The sequence below is a fragment of the Mus musculus genome, chromosome 19 (genome assembly GCF_000001635.26).
Source record: "Mus musculus strain C57BL/6J chromosome 19, GRCm38.p6 C57BL/6J".
In the NCBI taxonomy this organism is placed as follows: domain Eukaryota; kingdom Metazoa; phylum Chordata; class Mammalia; order Rodentia; family Muridae; genus Mus; species Mus musculus.
The window spans coordinates 4,666,157-4,687,825 of record NC_000085.6 but is presented as its reverse complement, the minus strand read 5'-3'; the positions used below and the strand labels follow the sequence as shown (position 1 = coordinate 4,687,825).

The 21,669-nt window shown below is 41.5% G+C and overlaps 1 protein-coding gene across 7 annotated transcripts in view; it reads left to right on the top strand.

The window, feature by feature from the left end:
• Gm960 (predicted gene 960) overlaps positions 1 to 21,669 on the top strand; it is a 72,980-nt gene that overhangs the window by 10,888 nt on the left and 40,423 nt on the right. For all 7 annotated transcript variants that reach the window (XM_011248638.3, XM_011248637.3, XM_011248636.3 and 4 more), the window contains exon 4: positions 15,659 to 15,768. In XM_011248638.3, coding sequence (XP_011246940.1) covers positions 15,659 to 15,768 — 110 coding nt within the window. The remainder of the gene's footprint in view (positions 1 to 15,658; positions 15,769 to 21,669) is intronic.

Below are 21,669 nucleotides of genomic sequence, written 5' to 3'. Positions count from 1 at the left end.
TTCCAAAAATCTAGATAAAAACACTCATCTTTCTGAGTAAAGACTGTTTTGCTCTGCCATCAATGAGACTCTTTTTCTTTTTCCTCCTATTTTTGTAGTGCTCAGGATTAAATCCAGGATTTCTTATGAATGCTAATGAAGAGCTCTTCTAATGAACTGTTACAATCCCAGATTTCTTCCCTCTACTAGCCATTTAATTTTGAAAGTTTATTTGGAAAGTCAAGAAGAAATGATTAACTGAGCCAAGCTTGTTCAGCTTTGAGAATCTCGGGGTGATCAGTCTTTGAATTTTTAAATCTTATATCCAAAGAATAAAATTGTATTACAATTGAACATTTTAGAGGGTTGACAACTATAAATCTGAGACATTATCTAATAATCCCCTGCCCAGCACCAGCTGCTCCCTTACAGCTGTAGCCTCTTCTCTCTATAACAGAAGCTCATAACTTAAGGTCTGATAGAATTTTTTTTTTTTTTTTTTTAGTTTTTTTGAGACAGGGTTTCTCTGTGTAGTCCTGGCTGTCCTGGAACTCACTTTGTAGACCAGGCTGGCCTCAAACTCAGAAATCCGCCTGCCTCTGCCTCCCGAGTGCTGGGATTAAAGGCATGCGCCACCACGCCCGGCCTGATAGAATTTTAAAGTTTTGCAGTTTTGTGGCTATAATTATTTTTCTGGTGAAAAGATGCATAATTAAATTCAATCAGATTTTAACCAGAAATTAAGATGATTTTTATGGAAATTAAGATGATTAACTTTCTCTAATCCCTTTTATTTTTTATTTCCTTGAGGGTTTCACTAGGTAGCCTTGCCTGACATGAAATATACTATGTATTGCGCAGACGTGGCTGGCCTCAAATCCACAGAGCTCTATGTTTTTTCCTGCCTCTCTAGGGCTGGGGTTAAAGACGAGAGCCACCATGCCCAGCTCTCCTGTTCTTTGAGCAAGACATGACATCATTCATTTTTTTGAGAGGTAGATCAGACCTGTTATCTGTTTCAGAAATGAGAAAATCCAGACTTACATCAGCTTGTTCACCTAAGTTTAAAGAGAAGAATTTTGTGGTTTTATAAATCACTAGTTATCCATTAAACCAGAAGAGACCAAGCTTTTGTTACATTCTAAAGAGTTTCTGGCTGCCAAATTTGCCTTACACTAGGGAAGATTTTATAAAGGTTGACTAAAGACGAGAGAAACTAAGATAAGTAGATCTCTGTGCTCTTTTGCTTCCTTATTATTACTTTTGTGTATATTTGCCTGCATGTCTGTGTGTGCTTAGTACTGGAGGAAGCCAGACTTTTTTAGAGTTAAAGACAGTTGTAAGTAGTCACATGGGTGCTAGGAGTCGAACCCAGGTCCCTTGGAAGAGCAGCCAATGCTTTTAACTGCTGAGCTATTTCTCTAACACCCCCTTAATAGTTATTCTGTCTTCGTTTTTTTACTTTTGCAGCTATATTCATGCACCTCATGCCCCGTGCATGTGTGGATTGTATGTGTGGATTGTATGTGTGGATTGCATGTGTGGATTGCATGTGTGCATTGCATGTGTGCATTGCATATGTGCATTGCATGTGTGCATTGCATGTGTGCATTGCAGAGTATAACTTGGAGGAGTCTGTTTTCTCTTTCGACCTGGTAGGGCTCAGGGACTGAACACAGGTCTTCAGGTGTGGCTCCCAAGTGCTAGCAAAGTATAATGGAACTTGCATCTGAATCACTAATGCTACTATTTCTTGACATAACTTTTAAAAAAGCAATTTCAAAAAAATATAAATGGAGTCTAATTAAAAAAATCTACTCAGTCCCAAAATTTTCAATGAAATGAAAAGCTGTACACATTAAAATGCTAATTCCATAGTCACTAATGTTAATTATCATGTATTGATAACCATATGCTCAGCATAACCACTGTGCTGAGTACATTACACACCTTTACTTAATCCCCAAACAACTTTATGAGGTAGGCATCTTTTAAAAATCAAATAACTTGTTCAAGGACACAGTATGTGTTCTTTTTTTGTTTGTTTTGTTCTTGCTTTTCGAGACAGAGTTTCTCTGTTAGCCCTGGCTGTCCTGGAACTCACTTTGTAGACCAGGCTGGCCTTGAACTCAGAAATCCACCTGCCTCTGCCTCCCAAGTGCTGGGATTAAAGGCGTGCGCCACCACTGCCTGGCTGTTTTTTTTTTTTCCAGTATATGTTCTTAAAGTATTCTGTTCTTCGGGCTAACAGCTGGGTATGAACGTAACTAAATGTCTATTAATAGAAAAATGGGTAATTTATGATAACATGTTTTTTCTTTTTTTTTTCCTTGGTACTGGGGATTAAATATTGAGTGTGATGTTCTACTATTGATTCAACTCGCCCATAGTCATCTGGGTAAACAGTTTAGCCAGTAAAAATAATGACTAGATGACTATGCTATAACATGAAAAATGCATATAATATGTTAAATAAAAAAGCATATTGCATACATTGTGAATACAACTGCATCAAAATACATAGGAATGGGAGATTCTAGAAAGAATACTGTAAGATGCCAACATTTATCATTGTGTGTACACTTGTAAATGATTTTGATTAATGTCTGTATGTTTGTGCCTGCGAGCACCTGCATACCATAGCACACATGTGAATGTGAGAGGACAACTTTCTGGAGTTGATTTGACCTTTTCCACCATACATCATGGAGACTGAATGCAGGTCTCAAGTCAGCAGGCTTGTGTGGTCATCAGGGTTACCCACTGGGGCAGCTCACTAGTCCCAAGAAGTTCTATTATTGTTCTTGCTCCCCTTTTTTCTATTTTCACCTTTTCCTTCTGTTTTGCTTTGAGACAGAGTCTTGCTATATAGTCTAAGCTGGCCTTGAACTCTCAATCCTTCTACCTCAGCCTCCTGAGTGGGGATTGCTGGTGTGAGCCATAATATCTAGCATCCTTTTCTTAATTTTCTAATTTTCCAAATGAGCTATATTACTTCTATAAGAAAAAGATTCAAAGCTGCGTCTGGTGGTGCATGTCATTAATTCCAACACTTGGGAGGCAGAAACTGGTGGATTTCTATGAGTTTGAGGCCAGCCTGGTCTACATAGAGAGTCCCAGGCTAGCATGGGCTACATAATGAGATCTGTGATCATTATCACAGCAAAGCTGAGATCCAGCTGCTATATTATTTGGTTTCTTCAAGAGACTCAGGGCTGGTGAGATGGCTCAGTGGGTAAGAGCACCCGACTGCTCTTCCGAAGGTCTGGAGTTCAAATCCCAGCAACCACATGGTGGCTCACAACCATCTGTAACAAGATCTGACGCCCTCTTCTGGTGTGTCTGAAGACAGCTACAGTGTACTTACATATAATAAATAAATAAATCTTAAAAAAAAAAAAAGAGAGACTCAGAAAACCAGTAACGGTTGGTTTTGCTGGGGCTAATGCCTGTACCTTAGCATAATACCATAATAATGCCTACAAAGAATGCACCAGTAAATGGAGTGGAAGTATTACTGCAATTCTAAAAATGAGGCTAATTAAGGCAACACAGGAGGAGCTCTTTTGGTGACTATGATTCATATCATTTACACTGGCTATTGTTCTAGATTGTAAAACTTTTAAAGAAGGAAAAACAGCAAGAAAAGTGATCTTTCCGAAATGTTGCATCAAATCTTCAGTTGAGACTTTAAAATGCAGAGGGATCAGTGATTATGACTGCACGTTCACAGAACTCACCCAGCCAAGAAGCCCATTAACCGTGAAGGTGGGGAGGGCAGTGTGCTGTGTCACACAGCACAGTGGGTCCACACAAAAGAAACATGGACTGAGAATTGGGTGGGTACAAATTCAATTATCTTTTCAAGCCTTCACCTGCCTCTCTACAGCCTCACCAGTCAGATTCATCAAATGTGACCTAAGCTGCTGCTTACCATCCAGTTGAACAGGGAAGCAAGGTTATTGCATACAGCTGAATAAGGAGGCAGGCTATTACAGATGAAGAGGAAGCAGGGTTATTACATACAGGTGAACAAGGAGGCAAGTTTAACATTTTCTACACATACTATCAGTATTTGCACTTGGACCAGAAAAGGTGGCTTGCCATTTATCTGAACCCGAGCTCCACGCCTCCCCCCACCTCCATCCCCTGCCCCAAAGACATTTTCCTATGGGTCTGAGGCTGTGTCGATGTCAGCAGCAAACATTCACTCAGGGCCCCTGTGTCCTCTATGACATTTTAAACTTAAGGTTTTCATGGTTTTAAGCACTGAGCACTCACTCTTACTGGTAGTGTGAAAGCCAGAAATGGAAGTCTGGTGTCTTCTTCAGGCTCTCCACTGAACTTGAAGCTCATCACCAGTTGACGGGACTGGCTGGCCAGCAGGCTTCTGGGATCCCCTCTCATCTTCCTGAGCCAAATCCAGCCTGTCTGTGGCTTTGCCAGTGTTCACCAAAAAATCCTAGTTGGGGTTTGCTGAGATTTCACATCTTAAATTTTAGGAAAATTTGTCCATGCTTTTAAAGTATTTTTTCCTGTCTTAATTCTCCTTCTGGGACTTCTAGTATATATAGTTTAGACAGGTTGATATTTTCCTAAAAGTGTTTAAGACTTTATTCATTTTTCTACAAAATTTTCAAATTTCTTTTTTCCCATTATTTTATTTATTTATTTATTTATTTATTGACTTATCCGGGCCAGAGCCCCCCCTCTCCTCCCAGTTCTTCCCCACAACCCTTCCCCCACACCCTCTTCTTTTCCTCTGAGAAGGGGAGGCTCCCCTGGGAACCAACCTACTCTGGCATATCAAGTCAGGGCTGGCACGTCATTTCCCACTGAGGCCAGACAAGGTGTTCCAGTTAAGGGAATGGGATCCAGAAGCAGGGACAGCCCCTGCTTCAGTTGTTGGGGGACTCACATGAAGACCAAGTTGTACATATGCTACATATGTTGGGGGACCTAGATCCAGCCCTTGTATGCTCTTTAGTTAGTGGTTCAGTCTCTGGGAGCCTCTAGGGGTCCATGTTAGTTGATTCTGTTGGTCTTCCTGTGGAGTTTCTATCCCCTCCCAGTCTCTCAATACTTCCCTCAGCTCCCCACTTCCAGAGCAGCTCTGTCTAATGTTTGACTGTGGGTCTCTGCATCTGTTTCAGTTAGCTGCTAGGTGGAGCCTCTCAGAGGACAGTTATGCTAGACTCTTGTCTGCAAGCATAACAGGTTGTCAGGAATTGGTTCTTGCCCATGGAATGGGTTTCAAGTTGGGCTGGTCTTTGGCCATTCCCTTAGTCTCTGCTCTATCTTTGTCCCTGCACTTCTTGTAGGAAGGACAGATTTTGGGTTGAAGGTTTTGTGGGTGAGTTGGTATCCTTATCTATCCACTGAGAGTTCTGCCTGGCCACAGGAGGCAGACACTTCAGGCTCCATATCCCTCACCACTAACTAGGAGTCTCAGCCAGAGTTACCCTCAGAGACTCCCTGGAGCCAACTCCATCCCTGGTCTCTGACAAGTCCTAGAGGTGCCTGCCCCCTACCAGCTGCCAATTTCCACTCACTCTCCAAACCCTCTCCCTCTCCCGGCTCTTCCCACACCTGATTGCTGCCCCATCCTCCTCCCCATCTCTTCTTCCACCTGCTTCCCTCCTCTGTCCACCTCTGATGACTAGTTTATCTCCCCTCCTGAGTGAGATTCAAGCATCCTCTCTTGGGCTCTCATTATTTAGCTTCTTTGGGTTGGTGGATTAGAGCATGGATATTCTGTACTTTATGGCTAATTCTACCTATCAGTGAGTACATATCATACATGTCCTTTTGGGTTGCCTCACTCTGGATGATATTTTCTAATTCCATCCATTTACCTGCAAAATTCATGATGTCCTTGTGTTTAATAGCTGCATAGTATTTCATTGTGTAAATGAACTGAATTTTTTTTTAATTCATTCTTCGGTTGAGGGACATCTATGCTGTTTGCAGTTTCTGGCTGTTACCACTCTTCTCTACGTGAGATGATACAGCTTTAGGGAAAAGGAGATGATATCTTACAATGTTGTTCAGTCTGGCCTCACACTCCTGCATCTGACAGTCCTCCTACCGTAACATGAGCAGCTGGGTTTACGGATGCAGTACACGGGTCTTTAGTGATTTCAGTGGCTCTTCTTTCATGTCTACATTGCTGGTGAACCAATCCAGTAAGTTCAATTTTTCAGTTATAGAATTCCCGTGTGGTTTATTTCTTTGTTTTTTTTCCTGTGAATGATACTTAGTTATCACTAAATTTTTATTACATTTATCTGTGTATGTATGCATCCAGGTGTGTATGTGTGTTTGTGTGTGTGGGCAAGTGTATGGGTATGCGTGTGCCATAGTTTGCATGAAGATCAGATGTTGGCATATATTTTTCTCAACCTACTTTAATAAGGGTTCAACCTCTCCTCTATCCCACCACCCAACCAAAGGTAGTGGGAAAAGAAAAGTTATTAGGACACAGAGAAAGTAGACCTTTTTAGAAATAGTTCTTTGGAGGTGAGTCCAATCTTTAGTGTTGGGATATCAGCAGTCCAGCCTTCTAGCAAAACACTAACATGAATCAGTGGCAGTCTAGTCCATTCAGCAATCACCACTCACGATTCAGCAGCTGCAGACCAGTCCACTTAGCAGATATCACACAAGAATCAGCAAGGGCAGTTCAATCCAGAAGAAACCGCAAGGCTCACCAACTAGCCTGGGTCACAGAAGCAGCAAGAAGCTGCAGGAACCTCATGAGAAATTCTTTGTCAAGTTTCTATCAAGTCACCACCAAGAAAGCTCAACAATGCAATGTAAGGTGAACCAGTACATGTGTGCTGTCAGTGAAGAGTAGCGAAGTGAAGCAGAGCAGACCAATGCTCCTGCTCCCACTGTCTGTGGGGTCATGTTTATATTCCTTCTAAACGTCACTCATCCTTTCACATGCCTGCTATAACAAACCATCCTTTCACCTGTGTCTGCTTCAGCAAAACATCCTTTCACCTGTGTGCCACAGCAAAACATCATGCGACATAACTAATTTTCCAAAGAAACCAGAAGTTTAACTCTCTTTCTCTTTCTACTTCGTGGGTTCTGAGGATCCAAGCCAAGTTGTTAGGCTTGGCAGCAAGCACCTTTATCTACTGAGCCATCTTGCCAGCTTACATATTTATATCAAAGCTCTGGGGAACTCTTAAAGACACACACACACACACACACACACACACGTTTTAGCCCTGTGTTATATGTTGTTCTTATGTACTTTATCTCAGTAAACCTTTATAAGCCAGCATCCTTCCAGTTTCCCAGATCCTCTTGCCCCCAGTTTCACTCAGGAAGGCAACGCCTGAAGCATTGCATCATGCACAGCAGTCAGGATGCAGCTTCTGGGGCTCTTTTCCTTTATTTTTCATACAGCTTTTCAAGCTGGCTTAGGCAAGATTCTCCTCTGAACAGAAAGACTACCCGATTTTCACTGCATGTTCTCTCCAAATCATGGACGATTTTTCCTTGGGTTTTCTGAGATTTGTATTGATAAGCTGGAATAAAAATGATAGCTTTCTGATCACTCCCAAATGTGAAAACCTTGGCTGCTGTGATGTTGGACTCCTTTTGCTGGGCCTTGAGGGCCAGGTCTGTCTCTAGTTTGTCATCTGGGAGATACCCAACTTAGACTTGTCTGGTTTTTCCCTTGGTCGGGCTCATGATCTTGTCACTTGAGCATGACTCCATCTTTGGAATGCTGCCTTAGGAAAGGACCCATTTGATTTTCTGTAACGTTCATTTCTCTGCTGACATTTGGTTTGAGTATTTGAGCAGATTTATTTTTATGTTTCCTTCTACTGATGTAAAGTAATGAAGAAACTAAAAGAAAAGTAGGAAATCATGGAGGGGGGGAGGAAAAAGTAGGAATTCAGTTGTTTTGGTGAAGTTTCTCCACCATCAGAATAAGCCAGGATCCTCAAAAGTACAGTCATAGGATAGACAAGTTTATTAGTGTGTCACTTGAAAAGAATAGTGACAGAAGTCAGGTGGTGGTGGCACACACCTTAAATCCTAGCACTAAGGAGGCAGAGGCAGGTGGAGCTCTGATTTCAAGGCCAGTCTGGTCTACAGGGTGAGTTCTAGGACAGCCAGGGCTACACAGAGAAACTCTGTGTCAAAAAAACTAAAAGCATCCTTTGCTTTTTGCTCCTGAGTCTGTGAATTAATTAAGCTAACATTTAATTGGAACTATCTTTTATAAATGAACACATCTATAATAGAAACCTTAAAGTCTGCCTGAATTTAGCATCTGCTGTGCATGACTGTCTTCTGAGCCAAGAACTACTATCTTGGAGAGTTCACCTGCCTTAGGGTTTTGATTGCTGTGAAAAGACACCATAACCAACGCTTATAAAGGACATTTCATTGGTGCTGGCTTATGGTTTCAAAGGTTTAGTCCATTATCATCATGGTGGGAAGCATCCAAGCCGACTGGAGGAGCCAAGAATTCTATACCTTGATCCGAGGGCAGCTAGGTGGAGGCAGTTACACACTGGGTGGAGCTTAAGCACTAGGAAACCTCAGAGCCCACCTCCACAGTGACACACTTCTTCCAACAAGGCCACATCTCCTAATAGTGCTACTCCCCATGGGCAAAGCATTCAAACCCATGAGTCTATGGGGAACCATGCCTATTCAAACCACAACATCACTTGTTCCCCTTGAAAAAGGATTATCTATCACAGATGGGCACATTGACTGTTTACACCACCTCATAGAGGGTCCAAAGGATCACTATCCCCTCACATGAGTACCTAGTTGCTCCCTATGGTGTATTCATATTCGACAAAACCGTGCCTTAATTGCATGAGGCCTTAGGGAGGGGCTAGAGTATATAGGAAGGGAAGAACCTCCATTCCTGCTGGGGAATGGCTTTCCAGGAGCACCCACACTCCTGTAAGAAATCCCTCATCTCTGCTCTGTAAAAAAAACCCAGCGAACTCATTGGTTGCCCAGAATGAACTTTGGTAGAATCATGGTTCTGTTATTTGGACCTGAGGAGAAAGGGTAGATATTGTGTAGAACAATGGTGTAGTCTCTGATATGGAGACTGGGATAAATATCTGAAGGTGTGTGTGTGTTTACAAGGGGCTTACAGAAGGAATTTTTATTTTTATTTAATGTTTTTCGAGACAAATTTTCTCTGTGTAGCTCTGTCTGTCCTCGCTTTGTAGACCATGCTGGCCACAGAGATCCACCTGTCTTGTCTTCTCAGTGCTAGGATTAAAGACATGTGCCACCACCTCCCTAAAGAGAGAATTCCAATATGGTTTGTCCCTAAAGGCTGTGACAGTGCAGAGATTAGTGAGACGTGCAGCTAAGGTGAGGCTGCTTCTCAGAAGGTATGTAAATGCTAGGGACCCAAGACACAGTGTTACTGGGGTGTTGGTTGGTCATGGTCATATGAAAAGAAAAAACAAGAAGAAATTAGATATCCTGATGGTGAAGATTAAGCCTGCAGGTGCAGATGGTGGTAATCAGAGAATACTCACCCCCATAGCTGTTGGAGCTAGGAAAGTCTTCCAGACAAGCATCGAAGGAGCTAATTAGGGGCATCAAGTTCCTTGGGGCATGTAATGTCTGCTCTAGTCCCTAGAATTGCAAACATCACACAATCACAGACACTAGCTGGCAAAATCATGCTCCTGCTAGAGCATGAGGCAAATCATAGTCAGCTGCTGCAGTCAGTCTGAAGCAGCCCCAATTCTCACACCTGGAATTAAAACAAAAACATTCTTGTAATATTTCTCTGTGTGTTTTTAAGCAGCCAAAATTCTGGAATTCTTACTACAGAGGTCCCTATGAATATTAGGGACTGGAAAACAAAAAAGAGCAGGCGCCACTAAGGAAACAGGATGTTGGAAGCAGTGTTTGACCCTCCAGTTCTCTGGCTGAGACTGGGCTGTGTGTATAGGAGATGTAAGGAAGAAATGGATTCAGCAAGGACCATGAGGCTGGTGTGGAACATAGGTAGCAACGCTGAGTCCTTGGTAGGGCTTTGACTGATCTGTACCATACCAAGTCCTGTTTCTGTTGATCACCTCTTTCTGTCTGAACCTGTCTCTTTCTGTGTGTGTCTTTGTGTCTCTCTTTGTCTCTGTCTCTCTCTTTCTCTCTCAATCACACATGCATTGGTTGATCTGAAACTCATGGCAATCCTCTTGCCTCAAGTGGTGTTGATACAGGCGTGTATCACCACTGCTTTCTTTGACTTGTGATCACTGCTATTTTTCTTATTTATATTACCTTTTGTGCATATTTCACAATTTTGTATTTATTTGTTTGGTGTTAGATCAGGTCCTATGCTAGTCCTGGCTGACCTGGTATTCACCAAGTATGCTAGAATGTCCTCAAACCTGAAGAAATGCTCTGACCTCAGTCACTGGAGTGCTAGGGTTACAGCAGTGGTTCTCACACTTCCTAATACTGTGACCCTTTAATACAGTGGTGACCCCCAAACACAATTATTTCATTCCTACTTCATAACTGTATTTTTGCTACTGCTGTGAATTATAATACAAACATCTGATACTTGATCCCAAAGAGGTCTCCACTCACAGGTTGAGAACCACTGGATTGCAGACATGTGCCACCACATCTGGCTTGTACAATTTTATATCAGGCAATACACAGTCATATTCTATATCCTGTTATCTTCCTCAGAAGGATATTGATTTTTTAAATTTTATCATATGAGTAACCTTGACCTTGTTCAGTCTTGCTTTTATACATTTTAAGTCATAAGTTTAAGGAAAATCAAGACATTTCCCACAGCAATCTGACTTAGTGTCATTCTGCAACTCCAGGCTCTGTACCTTCATTGCTGGAGAGGTCCCAAGAAATTGTTTTGGTGGGTGTTTATATTGGCACACAATTAAGATTTTTCCATCAATTTTAATCATTAAAGAGCTATATGAAGAAGGTAGTTTAATATTGATAATGTCTCATTTTCTTCCTTTATGTGTCCTGCAAAAGTATCAAATTTTTTTTTCAAGTCAGGATTTCTCTGTATAGCCTTGGCTGTTCTGGAACTCTGTCTTTAGGCCATGCTGGCCTCTGTCTCCCAAGTTCTGAGACTAAAGGTGAGCAAGCACCTGACTCTACTGCCTGACAATATCAATTCTTTTTTCTTTCTTTCTTTCTTTCTTTCTTTCTTTCTTTCTTTCTTTCTTTCTTTCTTTCTTTCTTTTGTTGTTGTTGTTGTTGTTGTTAGGAGCTACTTCATTGCTACATTCTTTATTTTTTTCTTTTTTTAATTAGATATTTTCTTTATTTACATTTCAAATATTATCCCCTTTCCTAGTTTCCCCTCCAAAAATCCCTATCCTCTCTCCCCTCCCCCCTGCTCCCCAACCCACCCACTCCCAATTCCTGGCCCTGGCATTCTCCTATACCGGGGGCATAGAGCTTTCACAGGACCTAGGGCCTCTCCTCCCACTGATGACTGACTAGGCCATCCTCTGCTACATATGCAGCTAGAGCCATGATTCCCTCCATGTGTTTTCTTTGATTGGTGGTTTAGTCCCGAGGAGCTCTGGGGATACTGGTTAGTTCATATTGTTGTTCCTCCTGCGGGGCTGCAAACCCTTTCAGCTCCTTGGGTACTTTCTCTAGCTCCTTCCTTGGGGAACTTGTGGTGAGTCCAATGGTTGGCTGTGAGCATCCACCTCTGTATTTGTCAGGCGCTGGCAGAGCCTCTCGGGAGATGGCTATATTAGGCTCCTGCCAGCAAGCTCTTGTTGGCATCTGCAATAGTGTCTGGGTTTGGCCGTTGTTATGGTTCCCATGACTTTTAGGGTTCTTTCTTTGTCTTTGTTATTCTGAGTTTTGTTATGATATGTTTAGATATGTGGCTTTTAAAACATTTTATTGTATATTTGTATGTGTGTATTGTGACTGTTCTCCAAGCCAAGTAACTGCCATCTTGGCGGGTTCAGCTGTGCCCTTTGCAAAAGGATTGTCCCAGCTGGGCTTGCTGACTGTTTATACCCTCTCATAGAGGCTCTCCTTTAGTGGCTCTCAGCCCCAGGGAGGGGCTCTAGTATGTAGGTTGGGAAAGACTAAGGTAGAAGGGGCCTCATCTGTGAGGATACAGGGAAGCCTTATCCCTGCTGGGTAAAGGCTTTTCCAGGTATGGCCTGTTGGTGGAGGTCAGAGAATAACTATCTGGAGTTGTTATCTCTTTCCAGTAGGGGATCCAAGGACATAACTCCTGTGATCAGGCTTGCAGGGCTAGCCTGTGGAACCATCCCACCAGCCCTGTTTTGTTTGTTAGAAAATTAGACTTCTTTGTACCTGGCTAGCTTATTCAAATAGAAACTTAGATATGTCTTTGTCTTATAATAATTTTGTCAGTACTTCTCTTGGATCTATCTTTTATTTTCCTCCTAATTGATATAAATTCCACATGTCATAATATGCTGTTTTGATGCTTTGATGTTCACCTGTTTTTCATATGTTTCAATACTTATCTAATTCATTATCTAATCATATGCTCTCAATTATCATCTAATCATAAGTGTTATTAATTCCAGTATTTTCATCACCTAAAAAAAAATCCTGAACCCATCAATAACCATTCTACTTGCCCTCAGTCCCTGCACCTTGGCAACATTAATTTGTTTTTTTTTCCTCGATTGGTTTGCCTATTTTGAGCATTATGGAATATGAGCATGGTTTATTAGGATTTCCTGTGTCACACTGTGTCTTTGTGTTTCTATTGCTGTAACAAAACACCATGACAAAAAGCAAGTTGGGGAGGAAAGGGCTTGTTTGCTTTATACTTCCATGTTACTGTTCTCACTGAAGGAAGTCTGGACAGGATCTCAAACAAGGCAGGAACCTGGAGGCAGGAGCTGACACAGAAGTCATAGAGGGATGCTGTTTACTGGCTTGCTCAGTCTACTTTCTTACAGAACCCAGGACCAATTAGTCCAGGAATGGCACCATCCACAATGGGCTAGACCCTCCCCCATCAATAACTAAATAAGAAAATATCTTGCAGCCAGATCTTATGGAGGCATTTTCTCAATTAGGCCTCTCTCCTTTCAGATAACTCTCGTCTGTATGTCAAGTTGATTAGCCAGTGTGTACTTTATTTCTTTTTATGGTTGAAGTGGTATATTACATTTTGTTAAGCCCACTACTTATCATCATTTGGTAGATATTTGAGTTCCATTTTGTGTTATTGTGAATAATATTGCTAAAAACATCATGCCCTAACTTTTGTTTTGGTCTATTCTCATCCAGTTGAACCATTTATAAGTATTTTTAAAGATTTATTTCTATTAAATTTATTCATTTTGTGTATGGGTGTTTTGCCTGCATGTATATATGTATCCCAAGAGTTACAGATGGTTATGAATCATCGTGCAGGTGCTGGGAGTCAAATCCAGACCCACTGCAAGAGCACCAAGTGTTCTTAGCCACTTAGCTATCTCTCCAGACCCCCATTTATGAGGTCTTAAGTTCAAACATTGTATCTTTAAATCCCAAGATTTCTAAAAATGTTTCTCTGTTAGTTTTGCTTTAATTTATTACAATGGATTCTTTTTCTTTGTTAAGGGTCTAAATATTTATTTTACAATGTCTCATTATTAACTCTCAGGTCCAGTGTTATTGTTTGCTGTGTTATAAGTTTGATGGTAAGTTCGTTGCTTAGTAATTTAGAGTCAGTTGCCCACAAACTGTTTAGCTTGAAAATATCTCATGTTAACAACTGGTAGGTCAGAGGTCCTCAAGGTTGCTGAGCTCCATCCAGCCTTGCATGCTTGAATGGCATATGTCTTGGATTGTCCTTCACCCTGGTAGTGACATCCAAAGCTCCTGCCTCTCACTACCTGCATTGTGTAGTTCTGAGTCCTGTGGCTGCTTACATGACATTGTTAAAGCCTTTGTCACACAGCAGTGATGTGGCTACCAGTTTCCTTTGCTCTAGTTACCCCTCAAGTGAGCAGGCAGTGCTTATTCATGCCCTGGTACACGTGTGGAGGTCAGAGGGCAATGTGTAGGAGTCCATTCTCTTTTTCCACTATGTGGGATCCAGGGATTGACTCAGGTTGTCAGGCTTAGCAGCAAATAAGCCTCTTTCTTTTTGTTATCCATTCTGGATTATTACATTTTGTTTTTACTTTTTTCCCCACCATTAATGTGGTTTTTTTTTCCCCCCCGAGACAGGGTTTCTCTGTATAACCCTGGCTATCCTGGAACTCACTTTGTAGACCAGGTTGGCCTCAAACTCAGAAATCTGCCTGCCTCTGCCTCCCGAGTGCTGGGATTAAAGGCGTGCACCACCACACCCGGCTCATGAATGTGTTTTTATTAGATTTAAAAGTATTTGTTTTATAGTATATATTTGAACATGAACATGAGATTTCAACATAGGTTCAATTTATCTTGAAATAGTATTTCTGATTCTTTCACCTATTTAACTCTGGCTTTTCTATCTTTATCTTGTTTGCTTGCTCATTTCCTTTTTGTTGTGTAGATTGAGATGTTTGGAGTAGACTCTTTAAAAAGTACACAATTTATGTTGTTTTTAACACAATTTATTTTAAATGGTTATTAAGATTATTCTAAAGAATTCAGAGCCATTTCCAGCCCCCTTTCTCCTGCATTGATGTTCCCTTCATTTCTGTACTATCTTACTATTTTAAACAGATGTCCCTGATTTCACAGAAAAGTAATTGAATCAGAAAAGGGAGATTTCTCTAAGTAAGGCAGTCATCCACTGGTAACTTAAAGGACTTATGCCGAGTGTCTGGGTTCAGTGGCGAGGTCACTGAGCTTCGGTGCAGTGTGGCCTTGCTGCTGCCATTGTACTCAGTGCTTTGTGGGCTGAGTTACACTCACAGAGCACAGCGACAACAATGGTCTCTGTTAAAATGAATGTCTGGGGTTTTATTTGGGGAAACCACTTTTAAAAAAATAGTTAAAGCATTATTATTTCAAGACGAATTCAGTGATTAGACTTTTAAAGTTGAATTAACTTGTTATAGTGCCTTTATTCCTAATTGTTCTACAGGGCACTGTTTTATTAAAGTGGGAGGTTTTTGTTTTGTTTTGGTTTGGTTTGGTTTTGTAACTCAGGTACAGGAAATAAAGAAGAGAGATGGTGCATGCTATGCTATTCTCTCTGTTGTGGATAATCCATGCCCCTCCCAGCTGCTCTGTGGAAAGCACGGTCTGAGTCACACATACAAAACACGAGGAAGCTCATTCCTAAGGCAAAAACGGCGAGACTTTGACTCTTGCTAAGGCTACAATAGTTTAAAGAGCACAAACCTGAAACGGTCATTCTTGAACTTTTCCGTTTTCAGCTCTAAATTAATTCCCTTAGTGGACTTGTGTTTATTAAGTAATGAGCTGATTTGTTGAAAAAATGCAGGACTATCAGCTAGAATGTTGGCACTGGACATGACTTTATGGAAACTGAAATTTCAGATTGGTTTAACTAATCTAAAAAAATTACAAACAGCTATCTTTCCTCTAGAAAGTAACTCTAAATGTTGAAACAATTTGCCGATGTATAACCAGTTCCCATATTTTGCTTTTTGCAGGTAATCTTTCATCAGGTAAAGGCCTTCTTGGCTCCTGATGCAGTTCTGATTTGTTGGCATTCCTTCTCATATAGAAATACAGCCTGCGCTACCCAGGCTCTCTGCAAAGCTGGCTCTGGCTTCAGAGGAGGGGGGCCGTTCTCAAGACGCATCAGGCATAGCACCCTGCCAGGTGACTTTTGAGGCAAGTTTTGCTGTGGTTCTATATACTCTGATCATTTGACTTATTTTTACGCAATTATGATTACAGGAAAGAGAGCCTGGTTCCATCATAGTTTGAAGGCAAAGTAGAATAAAGAAGCTGTGCAGACATGAAATGATCCAGGGGCTCCCCAAACCCTGATGTCTGTGTTCCACTGAGAGGCTGGTAATTAGTCGACCTTCGGGGCCGCATTAGTCAGAGCTTCCATACAAAATATCATAGACTGGGTGGCTGAAGGAACAAAGATTTATTTTCTCACAGCTCTGTAGGCTAGAAATTCAAGATCAAGATGCCATCTGGATCAGGTATGATGGTTTGTGTCTGTAATTGCTGTATGTTGGAGGCTAAGACATCAGTATCAACTGAGCACTGGAGACAGGGTGGTGGTTCTTTCAGTTGAATTAACCTTGAATTCCAGAGTCAGTGAGATGACTCATGGGAAAAGGCACCTGCCACCACACCTGATCACCTGAGTTTGATCCCTGCATTTTACAAGGTAGAAAGTGAGAACCAACAACACAGAGTTATCCTCTGACCTCCACACATATGGTGTGGTATGTGCACATATGCACACACACGATAAATAAAGTATTTTTAACAAAAATCTCATCTGAACAAATTTTTATTTAGTTGGGTTATAGATCTCTTTATAGCCCAGATTTAAGAGTATAATTGCCTTCTATGTCATCTTTAATGATTTTCTGGTCTCCCATCTTTCCTTGAAAGATGAAAGTAATAGAGATCTAAAGAATTAGAATAATGTAGACATTCTTCCTAGGCCAGGCTTCGTGGCATACATTTGCAGTCCCAGCATTTGGAAGGTGGAGGCAAGAGATCAGTTGAGAGGCATCCTCAGCAACACCGAAGGTTCTAGGCTGGCTTGAGCTTTATAAGAACTGGTCTCAAAACAAATGAAAACCAAAATCTTCCAGGAAGTTCTGGGAAATATGTTTTCATGTTTGAACAACTACATATTCCTTGGGGACGGAACATGCACAATATCAGGACAGCTGACTCCCTGTCTGTGCCTTATCTTCTTTAGGGGAATGAAAAGTAAACAGTCCGGAGCAATTAATGGTTAGTCAGCTCTGAACTGCTGATGTCAAGAAGCAATAAAAAGGTGATTCCGGTGAACCAAGGAAAGCAGTGCTAAGAAACAAGAGCATGTGAGCCAGTTGGAGCAAGTAATAACTCGCATGACTAACATTTACAAATACTCAAGGCTCTGACACCTCTATGAAATGGGTAGAATATGGATTATCACTCCACTTTACAGATGACAAAAGTGAGATTCAGAGAACTGGGCTGACTTTCCTAGTGTCATATGAAGGTGGAAGAAATAGAGCTTAATCCGTCTGAATCACAAAGGTCAATGCGAGTTCAATATTTATTCATTTAGAAGCCAGTGTCTGTTCAAATCAGTCACACTTACATAGGTCTCTTGGGTACGCACTCTTAGCATGTGGTGCTTGATTCTGAGGAACTTGGATGTAAAGGAAAGGTGCACAGGCCAACAATTATTACACTGTGCTGTGTGCCATGATGAGGAGCACCTGAGCGCTGCCTAGCACAGAGGAAGGGCGCCTAGCCCAGCCACAAGGGGTTTCAGGCTAGAGGTCTTGAGATACTGAAAAGTAGATTTGAATTTAGGTCAGATAAGCTCTGGACATAGCAGGTTGTGACACTTGAAAGAATATTAAAGTTTCTCTTTTTTTCTATTGCAAACCTTTTTCCCTAAGAAAAATCTACTTGTGATTAAATCAAATATTTAGAGTACATATATAACATTTAAAGTACATATAATTTGGTTTATCAAAGAAGCCACTGCTGGGCTTGGTGGCGCATACCTTTAATCCCAGCACTCGGGAGACAGAGGCAGGCGAATTTTTGAGTTCGAGGCCAGCCTGGTCTACAGAGTGAGTTCCAGGACAGCCAGGGCTACACAGAGAAACCCTGTCTCAAAAAAAAAAAAAAAAAAGAAAAAAAAGAAAAAAGAAAAAGAAAGAAAGAGAGAAAAAGCCACTGGTAATATACTGGTGCGCATCCTTTCCAATTAGAGTGAGGCATTTTGGCTTAAAGCAGTGGTTCTCAACCTGTGGGCTGAAACCCATAGTGGTGTCAAGTGATACTTTCACAGGGGTCACATATCAGATATTTACTTTGTGATTCATAAAAGTAGCAAAATTAAAGTTAGGAAGTAGCAATGAAAATAAATTTTATGGTTGGGGGTCTCCACAACATGAGGAACTGTATTAAAGGGTTGTAACATTAGGCAGTGTACTGACTGGTTTTGTGTGTTAACTTGACACAAGCTGGAGTTATGACAGAGAAAGGAGCTTCAGTTGAGGAAATGCCTCCACGAGATCTAGCTATAAGGCATTTTCTCAATTGGTGATCAAAGAGAGAGGGTCCAATGTGGGTGGTACCATCCCTGGGCTGGTAGTATTGGGTTCTATAAGAAAGCAAGCTGATTAAGGCAGAGGGAGCAAGCCAGTAAGGAACATCCCTCCATGGCCTCTGCATCAGTTCCTGCTTCCTGACCTGCTTGAGTTCCAGTCCTGACTTCCTTGGTGATGAACAGCAGGGTGGAAGTGTAAGCTGAATAAACCCTTTCCTCCCCAACTTGCTTCCTGGTCATGATGTTTGTGCAGGAATAGAAACCCTGACTAAGACAAGAAGGTTTAGAACCGCTTGTTTAAAGTATTCAGAATCAGTTCTAAGATGTAACTATGGAAATAGTAAAAATGAGTTGAAATCAAGATCATGTTCTTTGAAGAGGTCATGGAATTAAGACTAAATTGTTGCTTAATACGATCATCTTATTGACAGGCAAAATGCTGGGGGTTGAACCCAGGGTCTCAAGAATGCCGAATGAACAGTCACTGAGTTACATTCCTTGCTCCTTGGTCAGGTACTTGAATGTGACATTCAGAAGAGCTCTGTGAGCTTAGTGACCAGGAGTAAGCCTGTGCTGGAGATGAAAGGTAAAAGAGTAATCCAGATGACATTAGCCTCAAAGGAGCAAGGACTTCCTTAAAGCATCATTACTGTTAGAGCTCCCTGTCTCTATCATAGAGCTATTAAGACATATTTAAATGAAGAGTATGATCAAGTAGCAAGATTTACACCAAACATCAGTTGAAACACTCATGAAAGGACTATACTAAATGATACATTTAACTTGGTCATATGAAGAAAATTAATCTCTGGGAAATGTCTCATGTAAAAGAGATTGTGACTTTGATGTTTATAGGACTCTTTGCATTAGGTTGGGTCCTTCCAATGGAGTATGATTTCATAAAACCTTATCTTAAAGAAATTTATTCAGCAGGGAAGTGGTGGTGCACACCTTTAATCCCAGCACTTGGGAGGCAGAGGCAGGCAGATTTCTGAGTTCAAGGCCAGCCTGGTCTACAGAGTGAGTTCCAGGACAGCCAGGGCTATACAGAGAAACCCTGACTCGAAAACAAAAACAAAAACAAAACAAAACAAAACAAAAAACCCAAATATGCAATGGGAAAAAAGCATCTTCAACAAATGATGCAGGTCTAACTGGATGTAGTGTGTGGAAGAAGGCAGACAGACCCATGTCCATCACCCTGCACAAAACTCAAGTCCAAGTGGACCAAAGACCTCAACATAAAGTTCAGATTCACTGATCCTGATAGAAGAGAAAGTGGGGACATCCTTGAATGCATTGGCACAGGAGACAACTTCCCAAAGAGAACACTAGTGGTGCAGGCACTAAGACCAACAATAAGTGGGACCTCATGAAACTGAAAAGCTTCTGTAAGGCAAAGGACACTGTCAATAGGACAAAACAGCAGCCTACAGAATGGGAAAAAATATTCACCACATCTACTTCTGATAGAGAGTGAATATCCACCATACATAAAGAACTCAAGAAACTTGACATCGGCAAATCAAATAACCCAATTAAAAGTGGGGTAAAGATCTAAACAGAGAATTCTCAAAAAAAAGGACTCTCAAAGAGCCAAGAAACATATAAAGAAATGTTCAGTATCCTTAGCTATCAAGGAAATGCACATTAAAGCTGCTTTGAGGTTCTATCTTACATCTGCCAGAATGACTAAGATCAAAAACACAAGTAACAGCTCGTGCTAGTGAGGATGAGGAGCAAGGGGAACATTCCACCATTGCTACTGAGAGTGCAAACTTAAAAAAAAACCACTTTGGAAATCAATATGTCAGTTTCTCAGGAAATGAGTCGATCTACCTTAAGACCCAGTTATATCACTCCTAGGCACATACCCAAAGGATGCTCCACAAGAACATTTCCTCAGCTATGTTCAAAGCAGCCATAGTCATAATAGCCATAATAACTGGAAACAACCTTCATGTCTGTGAACTGAAGAATGGATAAAGAAAATATAATTTACATAATGGAGTATTAGTCCGCTGTTTAAAAAAAAATCATGAAATTTGCAGGCAAATAGATGAAACTAGAAAAAAATCATCCTGAATGAGGTAACCCAGACCCGGAAAGACACACATAATATGTACTCATTTATAAGTGGATATTAGCTGCTAAGTAAATGATAATCATGCTACAATCTGCAGACCCAGAGGGGCTAAGTAACAAGGAGGACTTGGGGGTGGGACTCATGGATCTGCTGAGAAAGGGGAGTAAGATAAATTTGTCTCTGTGGGCAGGTGGGAATGGGAACAGGAGGAGTCAGGTAGGGGTGAAGAGAGGGGATGGGTACTGGGAGAGACACTGGAAGGGGAGCATTTGGGAGATGAAGTAGAAACCTAGTGCAATAGAAACTCCTAGGAATCTACAAGGTGACCCTAGCTTAAGACTCCTAGTATTGTGGGGTACAGAGTCTGAACCAGCCATCTTCTGTAACTAGGCAAGTGGAGGGGTTGGGACACCAGCCCAGCTATAAAACCTTTGACCTACAATTTGTCCTACCTATAAGATGTGCTAGGATAAAATTGGCACAGAACTTAATGGGAGTGGCAAACCAATGACTGATCCAACTTGAGACCCATACCACAAGAGGGAGCCCATGCCAGGAACCAGAAGCTGGATTGCCCAGAGACCTAGGATAGCACCCAGCAGGACCTGAAAAAAAATGTCAATGAAATGATTCCTAATGATACTCTGCTGCATGTGTAGACTGGAGCTTAGCATCATCATCAGAGAGGCTTCATCCAGCAACTGATGGGAGCAAATGCAGAGACCCACAAGCAAACATTAGGTGGAGCTCAGGAAATCCCACAGAAGAGGGAGAGAAAGGATTTGAGGAGCTAGAGGGATCAAGGACACCATGAGAAAGTGGCCCACAGAGTTAACTAACTAGGGAATATAGGGGCTCACAAGAACCACCAGGGAACCTGTCTGGGTCCTCTGCATATATGGTACAGTGTGCAAGCAGGGCTGTCTCTGACTATTTTGCCTGCTTTGGGGATCCTTTTCCTCCTATTGGGTTTCCTTGTCCAGTCTTAATGGGAAGGGATGTGCCTAGTCTTATTGTAACTTAATATGCCATATTTGGTTGTTATCTGTGGGAGACCTGCTCTTTTCTGAAGGGAAATGGAGGAGGAATGAATGTGGAGGAGAGGGGAGGTAGGAGAGACTGGGAGGAGAAGAGGGAGGGGAAACTGTATTCAGGATATATTATATAAGAGAAGAAAATATACACAAACATCTCTATCCCTTTACATGTGAGTGTTTTTGGATCTTTCTTTTTGTCTGCCTGTCTACCATCATCATCACCATCTATCTTACCTATACCTATCAAGGAGGAGAAAGAGAAACTGATACTTTCTTCTGGAGAATAGTCCAGAACACATGAATGCATTTATGTTTGAAAATAAACTTCTAAGCAGGGCACACAAGGTCCTGCCCCTCCCTGA